Source organism: Hemiscyllium ocellatum, chromosome 45 (genome assembly GCF_020745735.1).
Source record: "Hemiscyllium ocellatum isolate sHemOce1 chromosome 45, sHemOce1.pat.X.cur, whole genome shotgun sequence".
NCBI classification, from domain to species: domain Eukaryota; kingdom Metazoa; phylum Chordata; class Chondrichthyes; order Orectolobiformes; family Hemiscylliidae; genus Hemiscyllium; species Hemiscyllium ocellatum.
Window position 1 is genome coordinate 11,404,521 of NC_083445.1, and position 20,868 is coordinate 11,425,388.

A 20,868-nucleotide genomic window follows, 5' to 3' on the forward strand; every position below is an offset into this window, starting at 1 on the left:
AACATTAAATTGGAAAACGCTACAAAGGATCACACAGATTTTGGGGGCTAGAGGGGTTCAAGGCCATATTAGAAATCTTGCATTTTAGCGGCTGACTTTAAAGCAGTGTTTCCAATGCTGAGGATGCCAGCTGAAAATGTGAGCATGCCACATTTTCTTTCGCAACGTTCCTGTGAAGCGCCTTGGGGACGTTTCATCGTACTAAAGCCGCTACGTAAATACGCTTTTAAGTTGTTGTTAAAACACCCCACCTCACTCAATTGCAATGGTATTTATTGATGGGCTCTGCAGAAACCAGCTGTAACACGGTATGCTGAATTCTATTCTCCCCTGCATGCTGGAGTGACGGTTCACACAACTTTAAAAATAATTTGCTCACATGAATTATTTATCAGCTGGCAAGCTCCTCTTCATTTTCCAGAGCACTAGAGGCACACGAGGATCGGAGATTTGTTTTATATTTGATGAGCAAAAGAAGAAAAAAAAAAGAACCTCTCACCGGTGACAGTGATTTCCAGACGTTCTCGCACTAATGCAAATGGAAATCAGTTGCTCAGTTTTGTAAAGGTCTTTCATAACAAAGACTAAACAGCAGTAACTTGTCACTGCGAAGCTGTAGAGTGCACTTTACCAATCAAGCGATATCCCTTCTCAGTCGTGGTGACAAGATTATCAGTGCTGCTCTTACAGCAAGAAATGGTTAGCTGTTTGCAAGCTAGGTACATGGCTGAGATACAATGTCCTGAGAAACAGCAAATATAGACCAATCTTTGGCAGGTTGGGGGTGGGGGTGGGGGTGAGGTCAGTGACAGTGGAGAGCAAAGGAAGAGTCTGCTATACTGGAGAGAATCAGAATCCCTACAGCGTGGAAACAGGCCACTTATCCCAACAAATCCACACTGACCCTCCAACCCCAGACCCATTCCCCTATTACTCTGCATTTACTCCCCACTAATGCACCGAACCTACACATCCCTGGATGCTATGGGCAATTCAGCATGGCCAATCCACCCTAACCTGCACATCTTTGAAATGTGCAAACGCCACACAGGCAGTTGCCCGAGGCTGGAATCGAACCCGGGTTCCTGGTGCTGTGAGGCAGCAGTGCTAACCACTGAGCCACCGTGCTGCCCCCAGGAGGGGGAAAAGAAGGGAGGAAAAAAGGGAAGGGAAGAAAAAGCTAGATATGGCAAGAGAAACATTGATTCACTTATTCACATTTAAGCCTCAGTCTCTTTTCAAATCCTCCCAAGGCATTTTCACATTGTACAAAATCAAAGGGTTCACGAGAGCGAAATTTCTAATGGTGAATTGGCCATGCTAAATTGCCTGTAGTGTTAGGCAAGGGGTACATGTAGGGGAATGGGTGGGTTGCGCTTGGCGGGTCGGTGTGGACTTGTTGGGCCGAAGGGCCTGTTTCCACACTGTAAGTAATCTAATCTAATTTGTGGCTATAGAAATGGCAGTATGCCTGACATTAAGGCTCTCCGATGACACTCCCTTTTATTCTCCTTTGTTCTGTGAACCAGTCAAGAATTGAAACAGCAGAATCGGGCCATTCTGCCCATCAGGTCTCTGCCTTCTCTCTGGTGAGCAATTCAGTCTAATTTTTCCACTTGCACTAAGTTGGCCTTTTCAGCATCACCCACCCAGGTGGGCACAAAACACACTCTCAGGACTCTGTTAATATCCCTTTCACGTTCAAGAGTTGCAGCGAACCACCCACAATTTACCGTATTGAGCACGTTCTACCTTCCTCCCGCCCCCAACTCAATTAACTTGCTCAAGATTGCAGACTCACCAGGTTATGAGAGAGAAGACAAATACACGAATCCTACCTCTCCACCCATTACCCCCTACTAGCAAACTAAGACACTTTGCTAATGAGTGTTTTTATGTTGTGATTCTTTTTTAAATGAAATGGGGAGTTGGGTTGGGGGGGGGGATTATTTTGTTGTCGTTTGGTTGTTGATGTGCTTTGGAAAATTGTCCAAAAGCAGGTTTTATCTATAAGACTGCAGAAGGCATTTGCACCTAGCGTATACATAGATAACAGGACAGAGCTGAACACCAGCTCAAAAGATAAGCAGTCAGTCACAAGCTTATATAACTGAAATTAACTTATTTGCTACGTATCCTCTGAAGATAGACACGCATCATCTGCTAACCAAGTTCACAAATTCACTGACTTCTAATCGCTGATATGAAAAGGGAAGATAACATTTGATGGGTAATATGCATGGTCATGAAGCAAACACTGGGACTTAGCACCACCATGTGGCTAGCCATGAGACTTACTGTACCTGCAGGGGAAACTCAGCTGACAGCTTCTGCAGTTACTCGGTGAACATTTCCAAGGAATAACAATGGTGTGAAAACCTAAGAAGTCACAGGTTCAATCCCTAGTCTCGGCGGAATTGGATGACTGCACAGGACAGCATCAGTTGAGTTGTAATGACTAAGCACGGGCAGGAATGGTCCCTCCTGACAGCCACAGTGACCGAGAAAATGGAGGATCGTGGAATCGGGATGGGCCTTGACCCCCTTCCACTGCCGAACACGCTGCCAAGAAACTGGCGTCAATAACTCGGCCAAGGTGACAATGCAACCTCAGAAATCATTCAACGTTTTAGCAGAAGGAAACAGAGCTTGATGTTGGGCATTCTGCAGAGTTTAGACTGGGCCGTCTCTAATTTCCCTTCATGAGAACCAGCAGTGGATGGGGATGCAAGTACTCCTCCAGTACTTGCACTCTGGAATAAAAGGCTTCCTTGCATAAACAAAATAGCTTTGACACAATACAGAAGCAAATCTTGACTTTTAGTTCTAATGACTCCAGGTTATCCATGAGTAGAGGAGGAACGTACAGGGCGCGATCTTGATTAGATTAGATTAGATTAGACTTACAGTGTGGAAACAGGCCCTTCGGCCCAACAAGTCCACATCGACCCGCCGAAGCGCAACCCACCCATACCCCTACATTTACCCCTTTACCTAACACTATGGGCAATTTAGCATGGCCAATTCACCTGACCCGCACATCTTTGTGACTGTGGGAAGAAACCGGAGCACCCGGAGGAAACCCACGCAGACACGGGGAGAACGTGCAAACTCCACACAGTCAGTCGCCTGAGTCGGGAATTGAACCCGGGGTCTACAGGCGCTGTGAGGCAGCAGTGCTAACCACTGTGCCACCGTGCCGCCCACTAACATTAGGGGCGGCACGATTAGGAGGGGTGGTGGGAGATGAAGCAACAAAGGAGGCTGGTGGAACTGCTGACCAGAATGACCCGTTTCTGTGTTGTAAACACTTGGCAACACTTTGTAAACCCTTGTGCAAAGAAACAAGTGACAGGAAAGATATAGACCATTGGCCACGGAGACGTGGTCTTAATGACCGGCAAGAAACTTCAGCAGAGGGAATTATTAGCCAGAGTGTAGAAAGGTAACAGTTAACAAACCCAACACTTCAAGGGATTCAAGAACACTAATCAGGAGGCATAATCTCTCCAAGCTAACAACTACAACTATTTACACAGACAAATTGTTTTCATAGCATCAGGAATAGATAAATCATAAGGTCTTATCTGTAATGTGCACCTTTAATGTAGGCAAAGATACACTGCAGAAAGGAGCAGAGTTTGCAACAGAGAGCTCAAAACATTGAGCCAAAAGTGAAAGCTAAATATGCAAACATGCAGGACATCAATAAAGTCTGACATCTCGTGCACTCCACCACATGCCCGATGTTTACTCAAAACAGATGCTGCTGAACTATAGAAGGGAAGGATCTTGCAAACATTTCATGATGAATCTCAGAGTCAAGGCAACAACGTGAGCAGACATTTTTGCGCAAATCAATGACAAAGCCAGAAAGATTTGGGCCTGGGCTGACAATTGGCAATTAAAAGTCAGATCATTCAATTGATTTGCAATACTCTTCTCCAGCGTCAGGAGATCAAACCATCTTGACATTTGACGTTGAATGACCTAGCTGAATTGCAATACCCTGACGTTTCCATTGAGCAGAAACTGACTTGCACCGACCATAGAAATGCTGTTGCAGGTCACGATGGCCACCCTGACATCGTAAAACCTGTAAGACATGTAATAGAATACGCCCCATTCCTGGATGGGTGCACCTCCAACAACTCTCAACAAGCTCAATACCTTTGAGGGCAAAGCATCCTGTTTGGTTGACACCTCAATCACTATTTACTGTACATCCTTCACCACTGACAGGGGCAGCAGTGTGTACCATCAACAAGAGCACTGTTCTGTCAACAGCACCTCCCAAAACCCATAAACAGTACAATCTAGACAGCCAAGGGTAGCAGATACATGGGAACACCACCTCCTGCAGGTTCAACATAAAGGCCCACACCCATATATTGTTCTGAGGAAGGGTCACTTGACCAGCGACGTTAACTTTGATTTCTCTCCACAGACCTGCTGAGTTTATCCAATAAATTGTTTTTGCTTCCGACTTCCAGCATCTGCAGTTCGTTCGGGTTTTACCGTGCATTGCTACAAAGTCAAAATCCTGGAAGTACCTATCAAACAGCATTATGGGTGATTCGATACTACTGCAGCGTCTCAAGGCAACAGCTCACCATCACAGTCAACCCAGTCAGGGATGCTGGACTAGCTGGCAACATCCGCGGCCGTGAACAAATAAAAATATCCACCCAAGAACGAATACGAGCGCAAAATAAATCGCATAAAATTTTACGCACGACTTAAACTTTATATTCCGAGATGAGGAAACATGTCTTCACTCAGTTGGCTGGAATTCTCTACTACCGGAGGCTGGGGAGGCCGGGGAGGCCAGGTCACTGAAAGTACTCAAGAAGGACATCGAGAAGTTTTTAAGGTTTACAAGACATCAAAAAGGGTGAGAGAGAAAACAGGAATTTGATTTTGAAATAGAGAATCAGCCACGATCATACTGAACAGCGGGGGAGGCTTGAAGGACAGAATGGCCTACTGTGCCTCCTCACTTGTACAAATTCAATCACGTGAAAACATCTCGGCTGCATCCTTTAACGATGTTATAAGCCAGACCAGAAAATATATTGAATTGGTAACCTACACTCTACCCCTAACTCTTTCTTATTTTAAAGGTAAATGTGAAGTGCTGTGTTCCAGATGCAATTCGATTGGTCAAACTACCCAATGTTAGGCAAAACACAATTTATTCAAACACTAACGTTGAAATATAACGAGAGAGGAGCTCGGAATAACTTAACTCTGTTGGAAAACTTAACAGTATAATAGTTTTACTACTTAACAGCAACTGTACCAATATAATAACATCCCATAAACATTCCCTTGGCAAAGGACAAATTCACAAAACAGAACCGTCTCACATGCAACTCCAGTAGCCCAGGAGGGAAAACATCCAGAGAAGACTCTCCGAGTGTAGCAGCCAGGAGAGATTCACTGCCTTTCATTCCTGCTGAGACCCCAGCAACAACTGCTGCTGAAAAATCTGAAAGTCCTAGTCCTGTAAGAATTCAACCCCACCAACTCAGGCTGCTTCTACTGTTCCAACCTTCCTTTTTTATTAAAAAACCCAAGGCCTCTCTCTCACTCTTTACTAGAGTGGTTCCAGTAGACTGCTCAGTACCTCTGTCTCAAAATCTCTCGTATATAAAAAAATAATAAACAGGACAAAATAACCTTGTAAAGCCACAGTATTATCACACTGCCTTTAATTATTGAGATTTGTACAAAGGTAAGGTGAGAGATTTGAGGATCAGCATTTTCCTGGACAAGGGGGCACAGAGGAAATTCAATCCCGGAGGCTTATATGGAAGAATGAGCAAATCACGGAGAAGTGAAAGAAACTTGATTGGATCAAATTATTCTTGGGTACAATTATAATAAACCTTGTGATGATTACAAGTGACATGGAACAGAAAGTTAATAGCTACCAGAAGTGCTGGTTTAGAAAGTGTGCACTGTTCTCAAAAATAGCAGCAGTACCTCCCAAAGTTATGCTTCCAAAAGAATGCAGAGATTGGAAGATAGATGCACGCGACAAGCAAAAGAGAGTGCGCTCAGTGGAGCACATCTCTCTGCAATACTCAATGTGATTACAATTCCCTGGGTCTGTTCAAAGCGCTCCTTGCCTGGTTGATCTGTGTGATCACAAGCCGAACAATTATATCTTTTTACCAAGAGCTTCCCACCTCACTGAGGAAGCTTCAGGCCAATCCACATCCAACAGCCTGCTCAGAAAAATCTGCTCTCATTTTGAAAGCTACAACAAATTCCACCACAGCAGCTGATACACTCCAGAGAATTTGAAGGGGAAAAAAAAAGTAAAATTGAGCTTATCTCCCACGTTTAACACATCCCTTAAAAAAATTACAAGTTCCAGATCTGCACCTTCACCCAAACTGCCCGCACCTTAGTTGTACAGCGGGTTTGGTTGAGACTTGTCAGTTAGCTGTTAAGAACGCTCTGTTTACAGTCAAACAGATGAAAAAACTGTTGAAAATATTATCTCATTCCACTGACAGCAGAGGCAATTAATCGAGTTTTTGATGTGTGCACATAAGACTGTGGAGTCATACCTCACAAAGGGAGGAAACAAAATTGGGAAGCAAAGAAGGGAATATATCTTTGATCAATCACACTTTCCAGTTCTAAGTGATGCACCCCAACATATAATCCAAAAATCACTGACTACTATAGAACAGTACAGCACAGGAATGGGCCCTTGGGCCCACCATGTTGTGCCAAACATGATGCCAAATTAAACTAATCCCTTCTGCCTACACTTGGCCCATATCCCTCCACTCCTTACTTACTCATGTGCTTATCTAAGAGTCTCTCAAACACTCCTATCTATCTGTCCACACCACCACCCCGGCAAAGCATTCCAAAGTCCTACCAATTCATTAAAAAAAAATGTGCCCCTTACACCTCCTTTGAACTTTCGCCCTCTCACCTTAAATGCACACCCCCTTGTTTTAGGCATTTAATCTACCACTTAGAAAGTTTTCTTCATTGCATTTGTGAGAGAAAGACAAGAGAAACTAAATAAGAACAGGATGAAATTACCTTCCCATGCTTTCTTATGAACTTCTTTGGCCTCCTGCTCAGGTTTCTCTGCTGCTTCCTTTATTGCCTTCAGTGATTCAACCTGCACTTCCCAGGTTCCCTTCTTCTTCTGCAGCTCAGCCAGCATTTGCTGTCAAACAAAAAACACAGGCGATAAAGCATGTTTTTTTTATTTCACTCAAGTTGAAGAGCTGCCACTGTTCACCAGCGGAACAGTTACGCACTTTCGGCAGCTTCAGCTGGATACAGGCTTTTTCTTTTAGTTTGTACACAAGATGAGACCGTCACTGGCTGGGGCAGCATTTATTGACTAGAGGGCAATTAAGAGACAGTCACACGTTGCTCTGAGTCTGGAGTAGGCTATACCAAGTAAGGAAGACAGATTTCAGGCAATTAAGCTAGATGGGTTTTTAACAGTAGCCAATAGTAGATACATGAGACTATTACTTTTTAGCCAAACTTTGTTCTTTTAATCACTGAATTCCAATGCAACCATCTGCCATGTTGGGACTTGAACCTTTGTCATCAGAATATTAGCTTGTGACTCTGTATCACTAGTCCAGTGACAGTACCACTACGCCAACTAAATGCTCCTTTGATTTTCTGCTCTTTGTTTAAAAAAAAAACGTCCCTTACACATTTCATGACAAGCCTAAAGGAAAAAAGCAAACCTGTTCCCACATCACTGTGCGAAGAGACGTAGGGACCTCTGCAAACTTTCTTCAAAAAGGAGGTTTTAGGGAAACATGGGGAACTTGGGATATCCAAAAACTGTCAAACACGTAAAGCAATGCAAGTTTTTTTTTAAAGAAGTGCTACGTCAAATCAGGATCTTGGAGCTCTCCCTTGTTTCCACAAATCCCCCAACACTTATCTCATATACCACACAGCCTGAAGTTCACTATTGAGACCTAACTGCGGCAGTTGAAGAGGAGCAGTGGTCAAGAAAACGTCATTTGGCCCACAAAAGCTTAAGCTTTATGAATAAAAATCAATAATTATTCTAACTTCTTTTAAATCATGGGATGTGGACTACGTTGATGAGACCAGCATTCGCTTCCCAACCCCAACTGCCCTTGAACTGAGTAGCTCGGTCACAAGGGTCATTTCAGAGAATTAACTGCTGTGGGTCAAGGTCCACACAGAGACCAGACTGGGTAAGGATGGCAGATTGCTTGAACCAGATAGGTTTTTTAACAACAAGCGATGATAGTTTCACAGTCACCATTAGAGAGTAACTTTATATTCCATATTCTGAGTTGTTAATAAAGTTTAAATTCCACGATTGAAACCCTTTCACTTAGTCTGGACGTCTGGATCACGAGCTCAGCAATATTAGCATTAAGCCATTACTTTCCTTTTGTTTTCATCTTAATGTAATTAAATTAGTCACTTCCAAAGCTGGAAAAAAAGGTATCTCAAGAGTGATCATTCTTAGAATCCCTTCAGTGTGGAGGCAAACCATTTGGCCCATCAAGTCCACACCAACCTATGAAGGGCATCCAACCCAGAACTACCTGGTATCCTATCCCTGCAATTCCCATGGCTAATCCACCTAATCTGCACATCCCTGGACACTATGGACAACTTAACATGGCCAAGTCATCTGCACACCTTTAGACTGTGGGAAGAAACCGGAGCCAAGATTAGAGTGGTGCTGGAAAAACACAGGTCAGGCAGCATTCGAGGAGCAGGAAAATCGACGTTTAGGGTAGGAACCCTTCATCAGGAATGAGGCTGGGAGCTGGAGCACCTGGAGGAAACTCACCCTGACACAGGGAGAACGTGCACTCCACACAGACTGTCACCTAAGGGTGGAATCAAACCTGGGTCATTAGCGCTGTGACGCAGCAATGCTAACCACTGAGCCACAATGGAAGGTAAGGTGAGGGTGAGGGTGAGGACGAATAAAGCCACACGTCTCAAGACTTGTAACAGATCATACCTGCTTCCAGTGAATTAAAACACAAGTGCTTGTGATCAACAATAACTCAAATATACAAAGAGACTGGGCAAGCACAGGGGCTAGTTTTTTTAAAAAATAACCAAATTGTCTGAAACTGGACACATATACTGTGCTCTTGGCAGGTTGTTTAACCTGGAACACCACTCTTCAAATAGCACTGAAACATCTAGGTCTTAAGAGATCATTTATAAAGAGCACCATTGCAGAGTAAGGGACAAACCTGCTTCTCTTCCCGATTTCTCTTTGCTTCTTCAATGAGCTGCTGCTTCAGTCGGAATCCTTCCCTGGCCACTTCAGCCATTCTCTGCAAAGTTTCCTTCTCTTTGCGGCCTTGTTCCCTGTTTGATTAGGAAAGAACGCACAGAGATTTCTTCAGCTCATGGGACGTGAAGGACAACAGTTTGACTGCACTGATTATAGTTCTCAGAGACAGAAGGAGACCACAGGTAAGCTCTCGGCTGTGAAAGGCAGCGGTCACCAACTTGCCATTATCAGAAGCGGAACACTGCCCACTTCTGTAAAGGTTTGAACAGAGTTTCTATCAGGTCCTACAATTTATTTTCTTTAAAAAAATTAAATCAGTCCTTCATGGGACACAGCCTTCACCAGGGAGACCATCGTTGACTACTCCATCCCCAATATCTATAAAACGTGATGACGAACTGCTGTTGCGGTTTGCTGGGCCATTCCAGAGGGGGGTTCAGAACCAACCATTTTGCTGTGGGTCTAGTTTCATTTACAGACCTGGTAAAGACGGCATGTCCCTTTCCTGGGAGGTCATTGGTGAATCCGGCAAGGTCTTTTTTTTTTTAAAAAACAAGCCAATAGTTTTATGGCCACCACTACTTATACTCAATCTTTTATTTTGTTGGCTCATGAGAAGGGAGTGTCTTCTTGGATTTATTTAAATTAACCAAATTCCATTCACAAACTGTCACAATTCATCTCTCTAATTATCGAACTGGCCTCTATCTTAGTGGCTCAGTGGCTTGACAATTAATGTTAATGTACTCAATGCAACACATCAACTTCCGGTTTCTGCCAGTGCCCCTAACAGCTCCACACATTCGGTAATTTGGTTACTCAGCTATTCAGATGAGAGCTGCCCTTAAAACCAACCCCAATGCACCCCAGCACAGAGTTTGCTCATTGCGACCAACAGAATGGAAGTGATGTTATAATTAACTGTCATGTCAGTCAGCAAGGATGGAGGGAAGAAACTAACCAGCCAGGTTTCTTTTCAGTCTGTCCTTAACACAGGGCAGAACTGGACACAGCCTTAATATATAGCCATTGGGAAGCTGACCGAAACGCATCAAAAGCCAGGTAACAAACATGTGAACAGGTGAGGACTTCCCATTCAGGGTACTGACCTTCTGCAGAAAGCATCTACATGAATAACCTTAGTCAGATGTTACAGAAATGATGGAGACTTTGGAAAACTAGCTGACAAAAGGAAGGGCCACAGGAGGAGAACATAAACAAGAAGAGTGCTGCTGGAGATAAACCATCCTATACATCAGTGAACTTTATTTGACTTTGCTTATAAAAATCTAACTTTTGGACATCCAGGGAGACTCACTTCGTCACAACGCTAGGGGGGGTGAACCGCCAGTTTGAACTCAGACTTTCACAACGAGAGAGAGAGAGAGAGAGAGAGAGACAGAGAGAGAGACAGAGAGAGAGACAGAGAGAGAGACAGAGAGAGAGACAGAGAGAGAGACAGAGAGAGAGACAGAGAGAGAGACAGAGAGAGAGACAGAGAGAGAGACAGAGAGAGAGACAGAGAGAGAGACAGAGAGAGAGACAGAGAGAGAGAGACAGAGAGAGAGAGACAGAGAGAGAGAGACAGACACACACAGAGGTAGAGCTCCTTTGCTGTTTTAGAAAAGTCCCTTCTCTCTCCCCCTCGTTCAGTTTAGCACAGGAACAGGTCTGCGGTGATTCAAATCCTTTTTTGGACCTGTTACGTGTCGCTTATAAGCGGTTTCTATCCCTCTATTCACCTCCTGTTCACGTGTCTATCAAGATACTCTTTAAACTTTGCTAACTTGCCTGCTTCCACCACCTCCACTGACAGTGCACTCCAGGCACCCACCAACCTCTGGGTGAAAACATTTCCCACACTTCTCCCTTCAACTTTCCCCCTCTTACCTTGGAACCTGTGCCCTCTTGTAGTTGACCTTTCTACCCTTGGGAAAAAGGCCTCTGACAATCCATATCTATACCTCTCATAACTGTAAACCGCTATCAGGTCGTCTCTCAGCATCCATGTTTCCTGTGCAAACAACCCCAGTTTATTCAGCCACTCCTCATAACTAAAACCCTCCAGACCAGGTAACACCCTGGTAAACTTTCTCTGCACCGTCTCCAACTGGACGCAATAGTCCCAACGCGGATGGATTTGTTAAAGCTTCTAGCTCCTTTAATGACACATTCATCTTGACTGAAACAAACAACATGTAAACAAAGGTTGCAGGGTGAACTCTACAGCACCTGACAAAATGATCCCCAAGTTTAAAGAACAAAACATTTTCATCTGTGGCATATCAGGGCATTCAAGAGGGCATCATCTGAACAGAAACAATGGGCAGGATTGGGGAAGAAGGTCAGAGTGGTGATGCTCATTCAGAGAGCTGGGGCTTACACAATGGGCTGAATGGCCTCCTTCTGTGCCGTTACAATTCTCCGAGGAATCATTTGCACAGAATTTGGAAGAGTTGCAAATGATATCCTTGTGAGAACATACACAGCAACGGCAAGAATGGTGCAGTTGATAGGAAGGACATTGGCAGTTTGGGAGAGGAATAAGAATCAGTCAGTAATTTATAGAGGTATGAATCTGAATAATTAGCAAGGAGCCCCATCTTGACAAGGATCCAATTGGTACAGGTCATTGATTTGAAAATATATATTGGCTGTTATAGCCCAACAGCAGAGAGGGGTTATATATCCAACCCAGTGCCTAAAATTGAGCCCTTTGTTCAAGTAAATGTTGCATTCGTGCAACATCTGAAATTCTCTCTTCCGCGTTTGACAGCAACAGCAGATGAACACGGGTTATACTCACTTGCAGGTATTTTCACATGAAGCACCACTGTTGTATTCATCGGTTGTATCACAGCAATCTACAAAAAGGTGACAATGAAGAAATGATGTACTTATACAATGAGTGAAATGCTCTAAGCAAGGCAATGATCAGGACAGCTCAACAACCTTGGGTATTTAAACCAAGTCTGCCAACTTTACTGGCAAAGGTGCAGACAGGGTGAACTTTTTGAAGCAGCTAAAGTTCTAATTGTGACAAGGACCTTCCATACAGTCAGGTTAAGGATAATCTAAAAGGTGTGTGTGTGCACGCGCACGCGCGTGTGTGAATGTGATGCGTGCGACTGTCTGTGTTTTGGGGGGGGGGGTCAGCTCCCAACTAGCTACAACTGAACTTCACAGACCACCATCAGGGGAAAAAATACAAACATGGGCAGGGTTAAAACTCTCCCTTGATGGTAGCATTCCATCATTGCTTACAGCCCAAACAGAGATAGATATTACCTCCTGTAATGGGGATGAGGAGGCAGCACTGAGAGGATATTACCAGAGAACACTGGCAAACAATGGTTTTTAAAAGGGAAGGAGTCATAAATCTACGAGTGTGACTGCAACCTGATTTGGCATATTAGACTTAGATTAGACTTACAGTGTGGAAACAGGCCCTTCGGCCCAACAAGTCCACACCGACCCGCCGAAGCGAAACCCACCCATACCCCTACATTTACCCCTTACCTAACACTACGGGCAATTCAACATGGCCAATTCACCTGACCCGCACATCTTTGGACTGTGGGAGGAAACCGGAGCACCCGGAGGAAACCCACGCAGACACGGGGAGAACGTGCAAACTCCACACAGTCAGTCGCCTGAGTCGGGAATTGAACCCGGGTCTCAGGCGCTGTGAGGCAGCAGTGCTAATCGCTGTGCCACCGTGCCGCCCACTTGGTGCAAGTCTGATCTGAACAAGGAGAAGCCAATACAACATTACAAGCAGGCTGTGTTACAGTCCAGCCGTGCTGTTGCAGCATTCGGCTCCCCCGATCCAATAACAGGTGCCCTGCTGCTCCACTCAGCTTCACCAATGGCCTGTAGTCAGCTGAAAGCTCCGTTTCGTACCACATGCACTTCATCAGAACGATTCACAGGTCGACAGATCCCCCTCACGTGGTGCAAAATGCGAACCATCAACTTACTCGTTGCAGCAACTAACCAGTACAATCGCCACTGCACAGCACAGTAGGCCATCTTTATGGTTAAAATTCGGAGCTGCAAATTGATATCTTCCACACAGGGTGGGAAATTCACATTCTGCACACCCTCCTTCCTTTTAAAAAAAAATCATTTGAGTTGGATAGATGAAGGATTACTCAGGTGGCAGCACTGAACAGCCATTGGGAGTAGGTCTGCTTTCCATTTCGGGGAGACATACTTCACCCCAACATCTGGCTCAACAGAGATGGGCTAACTCTGCTCTGTGCAGCTAACAAAACCCAAGGTCTACTTGTCTGCGTTGCTCAGCACTACACCGGCTCGGATATCACCCCACTAGAGGCCAGAGGAATTAGAGGTTACCTGACTTGAACAACTGTATTAAAAAAAAAACCAAAAGTGCAGGGATCTTTACTGAACAATGATTACGCATTATTAAATACTTTGTTGCGGGGTATGTTTGCATCAAGAATCAACACAGAATGCTGCAGAAACTCAGCAAGTATGGCAGCACCTGTGGAGCGAGAAGAAGGGTTAACGTTTCAAGTCCAATGACTCACATTGAGAACTTGTGAACAAAATTAATTGGACTTAGAATCATAGAGATGTCCAGCACCGAAACAGACTCTTCAGTACGACTCATCCATGCTAATCAGACATCCTAAATTAATCTAGCCCCATTTGCCAGCACTTGGCCTATATCCCTCTAAACCCTTCCTATTCATATACCCATCCAGATGCCTTTTAAATGCTGCAATTGTACCAGCCTCCACCACTTCCCCTGGCAGCTAATTCCATACACGCACCACCCTCTGCTTGAAAAGTTGCCCCTTAAATCTTTCCCCTATCACCTTATACCAACACCCTCCAGTTCTGGACTCCAATACCCTGGGATAAAAGACCTTGTCTGTTCACCCTATCCATGCCCCTCATGATTTTGCAAACGTCTATATAGTCACCCCTCAGCCTCTGACGCTCCAGGGAAAACAGCCCCAGCCCAAAGATGCTGCCAGACTTGCTGAGTTTCTCTCGCATTTTCTGTCTCTATTTCAGATTTCCAGCATCCGTGATATTTTCCTTTTATTTCAAAGGATTAAAGTCCAATAAAGCCGAGAAACCCTCATGTCAAAATGTATGAGGGCTTCTTGCCTTTACAGAGGACTACCATTTTGTTGATGGCGCCTAAAAGATGAAGCTAAATTCGCAAACTTTTGATTTTTGCCAGAGCCTAGATGTGACCGCAATCTTCCCAGATCAGAATCACTTTCTGGAACAAGGCAAACAGCCCCAGTAGTTGGGCCAAGTGCTACAGAATTGACAATGAGAAGAGAGAGAGAGAGCTTAACCCCAGTGGGGCACGTATTTTCCTCCCTTTCATTCTTTGATGGGATGTGGTTATCACTGGCAAGGCAGCACATAACAGGTCCTCAATGGAGTGGGTTGCCTCTCCATTTGAGAGGGCATTTAAGGGTCAACCACATTGCTGCATGACTGGAGTCACGGGTAGGCAAGGCCAGGTCAGGATGGTGGATCTCCATGCCTAAAGGACATTAGTGAACCAGATCACATTATATATTAATGATCTGGATGAAGGGACTGGGGACATTCTAGCGAAGTTTGCCGATGATACGAAGTTAGGTGGACAGGCAGGTAGTACTGAGGAAGTGGGGAGGCTGCAGAAGGATCTAGACAGTTTGGGAGAGTGGTCCAGGAAATGGCTGATGGAATTCAACATGAGCAAATGCGAGGTCTTGCACTTTGGAAAAAAGAATAAAAGCATGGACTACTTTCTAAACGGTGAGAAAATTCATAAAGCCAAAGTACAAAGGGATCTGGGAGTGCTAGTCGAGGATTCTCTAAAGGTAAACATGCAGGTTTGAGTCCGTGATTAAGAAAGTGAATGCAATGTTGTCATTTATCTCAAGAGGGTTGGAATATAAAAGCACCGTTGTGCTACTGAGACTTCATAAAGCTCTAGTTAGGCCCCATTTGGAGTACTGTGTCCAGTTTTGATCCCCACACCTCAGGAAGGACAAACAGGCACTGGAACGTGTCCAGCGGAAATTCACACGGATGATCCCTGGAATGGTTGGTCTAACATACGACGAACAGCTGAGGATCCTGGGATTGTATTCATTGGAGTTTAGAAGATTAAGGGGAGACTTAATAGAGACGTACAAGATATACATGGCTTGGAAAGGGTCGACGCTAGGAAATTTTTTCCGTTAGGCGAGGAGACTAGGATCCGTGGACACAGCCTTAAAATTAGAGGGGGTCAATTCAGAACAGAAATGCGGAGACATTTCTTCAGCCAGAGAGTGGTGGGCCTGTGGAATTCATTGCCGCAGAGTGCAGTGGAGGCCGGGACGCTAAATGTCTTCAAGGCAGAGATTGATAGATTCTTAATGTCTTGAGGAATTAAGGGCTATGGGGAGAATGCGGGTAAGTGGAGTTGAAATGCTCATCAGTCAGGATTGAATGGCGGAGTGGACTCGATGGGCCAAATGGCCTTACTTCCACTCCTATGTCTTATGGATTTTTAACAAACAAAACCAAAATGACAGTTTCATGGTCACTTTTACTGATTTGATCTTCAGATGTTGTCAGTTGAATTTAAATTCCACCCAACTGCGGCTATGAACCCAAGCCCACACAGGGTTACTCGGGATTACGAGTCACCGTGCCTTTGAGAATTCACCGTCACCTCCCACCTTGTGATCAATAGGCAAATAAACAGTGTGTTATCTTACAGCTGCTTCAAAACTCGACTGCGAAAAACTAAACGCCGCAAGGCGAAATAATTTCCCACTCGTAAAGAGACTAGCCACTTCGAAAGAGATCTGGTCTCTGTTGACCATACTGAACCACCCTTGGAGAAGAGTGCTTACCACAAATGCCGTCGTTCACACGAGAGGATGGAATGTAACGAGGTCTGTGGCCAGCATTAGTGCAGTGGAAGCTACCATTCGGACAAGCAGATGTTCCTGGCAAAAGAAAAATCTGAGTCAGTCAGTGCCATTACTTTCCCTTATACAACCTAGCAAACCAACACAGAGCAAGAGCTGTCCATACAGGGAGTGAGAGCATGGACAAACAGATGCCTTTTGTTTCTGGAAGGCAAATTCATGGATTTCAAAAGTGTGTTGAAAGGTAGAGTGGATAATAAAGCAGGGCACAATCAGGACGTAATGATATAGGGCAGAAATTTGACGTAGATAGAAAGAACTGCATTAATATTGCGGCTGACAAAGTCAGGATCTCCCAAAGCACTTTACAGCCAATTCAAAGTGCAGCTACATGTATAATGCAGGAAATGCAATAGCTAAATAGACAAGGTCTATTTCCCGTGGTAAGGGAGTCCAAAACTAGAAGGCATAGTTTTAAGGTGAGAGGGGAAAGATTGAAAAGGGTCCGAAGGGACAACTTTTTCACAAGGGTGATGTGTGTATGGATTGAGCAGTTCTAAGAAGTGGTGGAGGCTGGCACGATTACAACATTCAAAAGGCATCTGTGAATAGGAAGGGTTGGGGAAGTGGGATATGGGCCAAATGCTGCAAATGGGACTAGATTCATTTAAGATTTCTGGTCAGCATGGGCGAGTTGGGCTGTCATGTCTCTATGGCTCGATGTGTAGGTTAGATGGAGTGGCCATGCTAAATTGGCTAAATGACCTGCTTCCATGCTGGAGGGATTCTATCTAACACACTTGCTCCTCAACAAATAGCACCCTGGGATCATTTACCTCTGCCGGAGGGGCTGCAGCTTACACCCAATAAACATCTCCTGGGAATACCCCAACAATGGAAGCCATTTACAAAAAGGCTTGCATACAGGCAAACCAAAGGTATGTGGACAAAATGGCCGAGAGAGGAGAAAGCATTCCTCCAGGAGATTGGAAGGGCAACATTAAAGGCTAGCTTGGCAATGAAAGACAAGACCAGAAGTTCCAGGAATGACGTAGAAAAATAAGAGAGTGCAGGTTTTGAGAAAGCGAGACCTGTGGAAGCAAAAGCTGAAATGTGTACAGAAGGTTGGCAGAGGGAACTATGTTGATAGATTGCAAGCAATTACAATTTTTGAACAACATATGTATTTCGTAAGTTATATAAATATTATGTGTCAGGATGTGCAATATGTTTGGAAAGAAAACAGGAATCAGTGGTACTTTTCCCAAAGGGTTTGCACATGACCCTTGGAACTATTCAGAAAACTGGCTTATCCTTGGGGTTGCAAAATCAACATGTCAAACAGTAAAGGAACAATGTGGCAAATCACAGACTGATGCTAATGCAAATGGGAACAAAAAGGATTATGAATGACAGTGTGCAAACCTTCTCTATTAGTCGGTCTCTAGGATACTGCGATGTGAAGAGGTATAAGAACGTTCCTCCCCCTTCACATGCACCGAGCCACTTACAAATCTGACAAGATTCACTCAAATGGTGACAACATACGAACCAAGATTGCACAGCCCAGGTCTCTATTCCCCACACTTAGCAAGAATTAGGGACAAACTCGTTGAAACAAAATTTGCAAAGATCTCAACAGGATAGATACTGGGACAATGACTCCTCTTCCAGGGGAGACTCAAGGCTCCAGAAAAGGTCAGATTAGTCATTTAGGACTGAGAGGAAAGAGAAATTTCTTCATTCAAAGGGCTGCAAACTTTGGAGTTCCCCAACCCAGAGAGCTGTGGATTCTCAATATCCGAGAAAAAGACTGAGGGGTTTTTCTTGGGTAATGAAAGAAATCACAGAACAAAGCAGAAGGGGTCAGTGAGGTAGATGGACCACGATTGTGTTGAATGGGTGAGAAGACTCCAGGGGCTGAGTGGTCTATTCTTATTTCTTTTGCTCTTGAACTTAATTTGTCTCTGTCAGGAGCAATCAGTATACCAGTCCAGTCCAGTCCAATCCTGCAATTCCTCCCCAATAAAAATAACTGAATATCAGTTTCACCCATCTGAGGAGCTCTGTAATGTCAGCACACTTCAACTCAACACCAGAAAGTGGAGTCCACAGCACTCTATAAAAAAGGTTTGCCTTCAGTAAAAGACCCAATGAATTGCAATTCATGATTTAAAAAGTCTGTGCAGTTACTTTTCCTCTGGCAGAGCCACTTGTTCACACATACATGGAAAATTCCTATGGCCTTATTTTCAACAGGTTAATTACTACATTAAAATAGCACACATATCCTGAGTAACACCACTTCATTAACCTAGATGCTAAGACAAAAAAAAATTAACCTCTCAACTGGCAAGGTAGAAAAATTCAAAATGAAACAAAGTGCTGGACAAACTCAGCAAGTGCTAAATGGCAGCACCTGTGGAAAAAGAAATGGAGTTAATGCTTCAAAATATGGTTCTTTGTCGTACAAAGCATGAACTCTTGTTTTTCTCTCCACAACTGCTGCCAGACCTAATCTCCAGTACTTTGTACTTCAAATTGCCAGCATTCATAGTCCTCTGCTTTTATTTAGTAGAAAAACGGCCAGAATTTTCAACTTTGTCACACTCAAGAAAGAAACAAATACCCATCAGAAAGCACAACACTGCAGGTGCTGAAAACGCAACAGGAGCGGAGACTGTACTTCTGCAAACAGGTCAGTTCAGGCTGCAGTTTAGATTAGCAAAATTTAGGGCTAATGTTTCAGGTTAACAACTTGCATCATTAATTCCAGGTTTGTTCCTCCACAGGCACTACTCACTGCTAACACTTATAGAGGCAGAATGTCATACAGCATGAAACAGATGCTTCGACCCAATCAATCAGTCTGTATAAAAACATTTGCAAATGTGTTGCTGGTCAAAGCACAGCAGGCCAGGCAGCATCTCAGGAATAGAGAATTCGACGTTTCGAGCATAAGCCCTTCATCAGAAAGTGTATAAAAACATTGCCTCTTGTGTCCTTTTTAAATCTTTCCCCTCTCACCTTAAAAATATGGCCCCTGGTTTTGAACTCCCCCACCCAGAGAAAAGACCCTGGTCGAGTTCTTTCTCCCCCCTCAAAGGTGGCTGTTTGTAAAGTAGAGACGTGGCCTCTGTTAATGAGGAACTGCCTTAACAGCTTCAGAATTGTCTACGATGCTGACCTGGTTCGTCTGAGCCATCCTTGCAATCACAGTAGTCATCATTCACTTCATCAAACGGAATGGTCTTGGAGCCATCCAAACATGTAAACGGCTTGGTTTCATCATAGAAGTGCCGATCTATAATAAGAAGGACAAATTATTGATTAAAAATTAGTAGCACATAGATTCTTACATTGAATTCAACTTGTCTGAATGCTGGCAACGAGTAAGAAGTAACTAGTTTGAAAATCTAATTTTGTTTTGAGTTAGAGAGATGAGCACATGGCTCAAAGATGAGAAGTGCTTTTTGTATCATGGGACATTAACAACCATACTTGGAAATGTGGGATGTGTAAAGAAGAGGATGAACCCCCGCTTGCTCTGCTGTCATGTGAAAGACATAAATAAACAGACAGGATTTGTGGTAAATGGAAGAGTAGACACAAGTCAAAAAAGAGGTGTTAATAAGGGAAATGTTAACAAGACAGTAACAGCAAGGTTAGAAAGTAGAATAAGAATATAAAATGAATGACTCAGCACAAATCATAGAATCCCTACCGCGTGGAAACAGACCATTCGACCCAACAAGTCCGCACTGACCCTCCGCAGAGCAATCCACCCAGACCCATTGTCCTACCCTATTATCCTGTATTAGCCCCTGATTAATGCACCTAACCCACACATTGCACGATGGACAATTTAGCATGGCCAATCCATCCTAACCTGCACATCTTTGGTGTGTGGGAGGAAACCAGAGCACCCGGAGGAAATCCACGTAGACATGGGGAGAATGTGGAATCGAACCTGGGTCCCTGGTGCTGCGAGGCAGCAGTGCTAACCACTGAGCCACCGTTTTGCCCTATCAGAATACTTAAGGATACAGGACATTTAAGATGGATAGGAAGCAAGGTAAAGGTAAATAATTAGAGGTAGGAATGATCTAACTTCACGATATCAGGGTGTAGAAATGGTTTGAGTACAGATGTGAAATATTAAAAGCAAGTAGTCACTGAACATTAAAACAGTTAAGAGGTAACTATCAAAACACACAGACTCCTTCGGGATCATGATGGAGTGCATATGAAGAGGATGTTTCCTCTCACGATAGAGTCTTACAACTAGGGGGGAGGGGGGTCACTGTTTAAAAGTAAGGGTTACCCATACAAAAGAGATGAGGCGTTCTTACTCCACAGGCTTGAGTCTTTGGAAATCTCCTCCTGAAAAAGACGTGGCTAAACAAACCAGTATAAATATTTCAAATGATGCTAGCTAAACAAGGAAGTGACTTAGTTGAGGAAAGATGGCAAGGATCTCAAATGCTACACGAACAGGAAGTATGGAATTGTAAAATTCTAATATTATGTAATGTATTGTTGGGCTGGATCGCTTATGCTGCCAAATTTAGGAATAATGCACAGGTCTGCTAAACAACTACATGTCTGCATTCCAATGTTTTTATAGGTGTTGCAGACAAGCTGCACTGGCTAAGACGATCAGGA

General features: G+C 44.0%; 1 protein-coding gene across 1 annotated transcript in view; it reads right to left on the minus strand.

The window, feature by feature from the left end:
* The window catches only part of prkcsh (protein kinase C substrate 80K-H), a 75,760-nt gene that overhangs the window by 52,978 nt on the left and 1,914 nt on the right, over positions 1-20,868 (minus strand). The window contains exons 2-6 of the mRNA XM_060855003.1: positions 19,391-19,507; positions 16,186-16,281; positions 12,108-12,165; positions 9,258-9,375; positions 7,072-7,201 (exon numbers count right to left, since the gene is read on the minus strand). Coding sequence (XP_060710986.1) covers positions 7,072-7,201; positions 9,258-9,375; positions 12,108-12,165; positions 16,186-16,281; positions 19,391-19,507 — 519 coding nt within the window. The remainder of the gene's footprint in view (positions 1-7,071; positions 7,202-9,257; positions 9,376-12,107; positions 12,166-16,185; positions 16,282-19,390; positions 19,508-20,868) is intronic.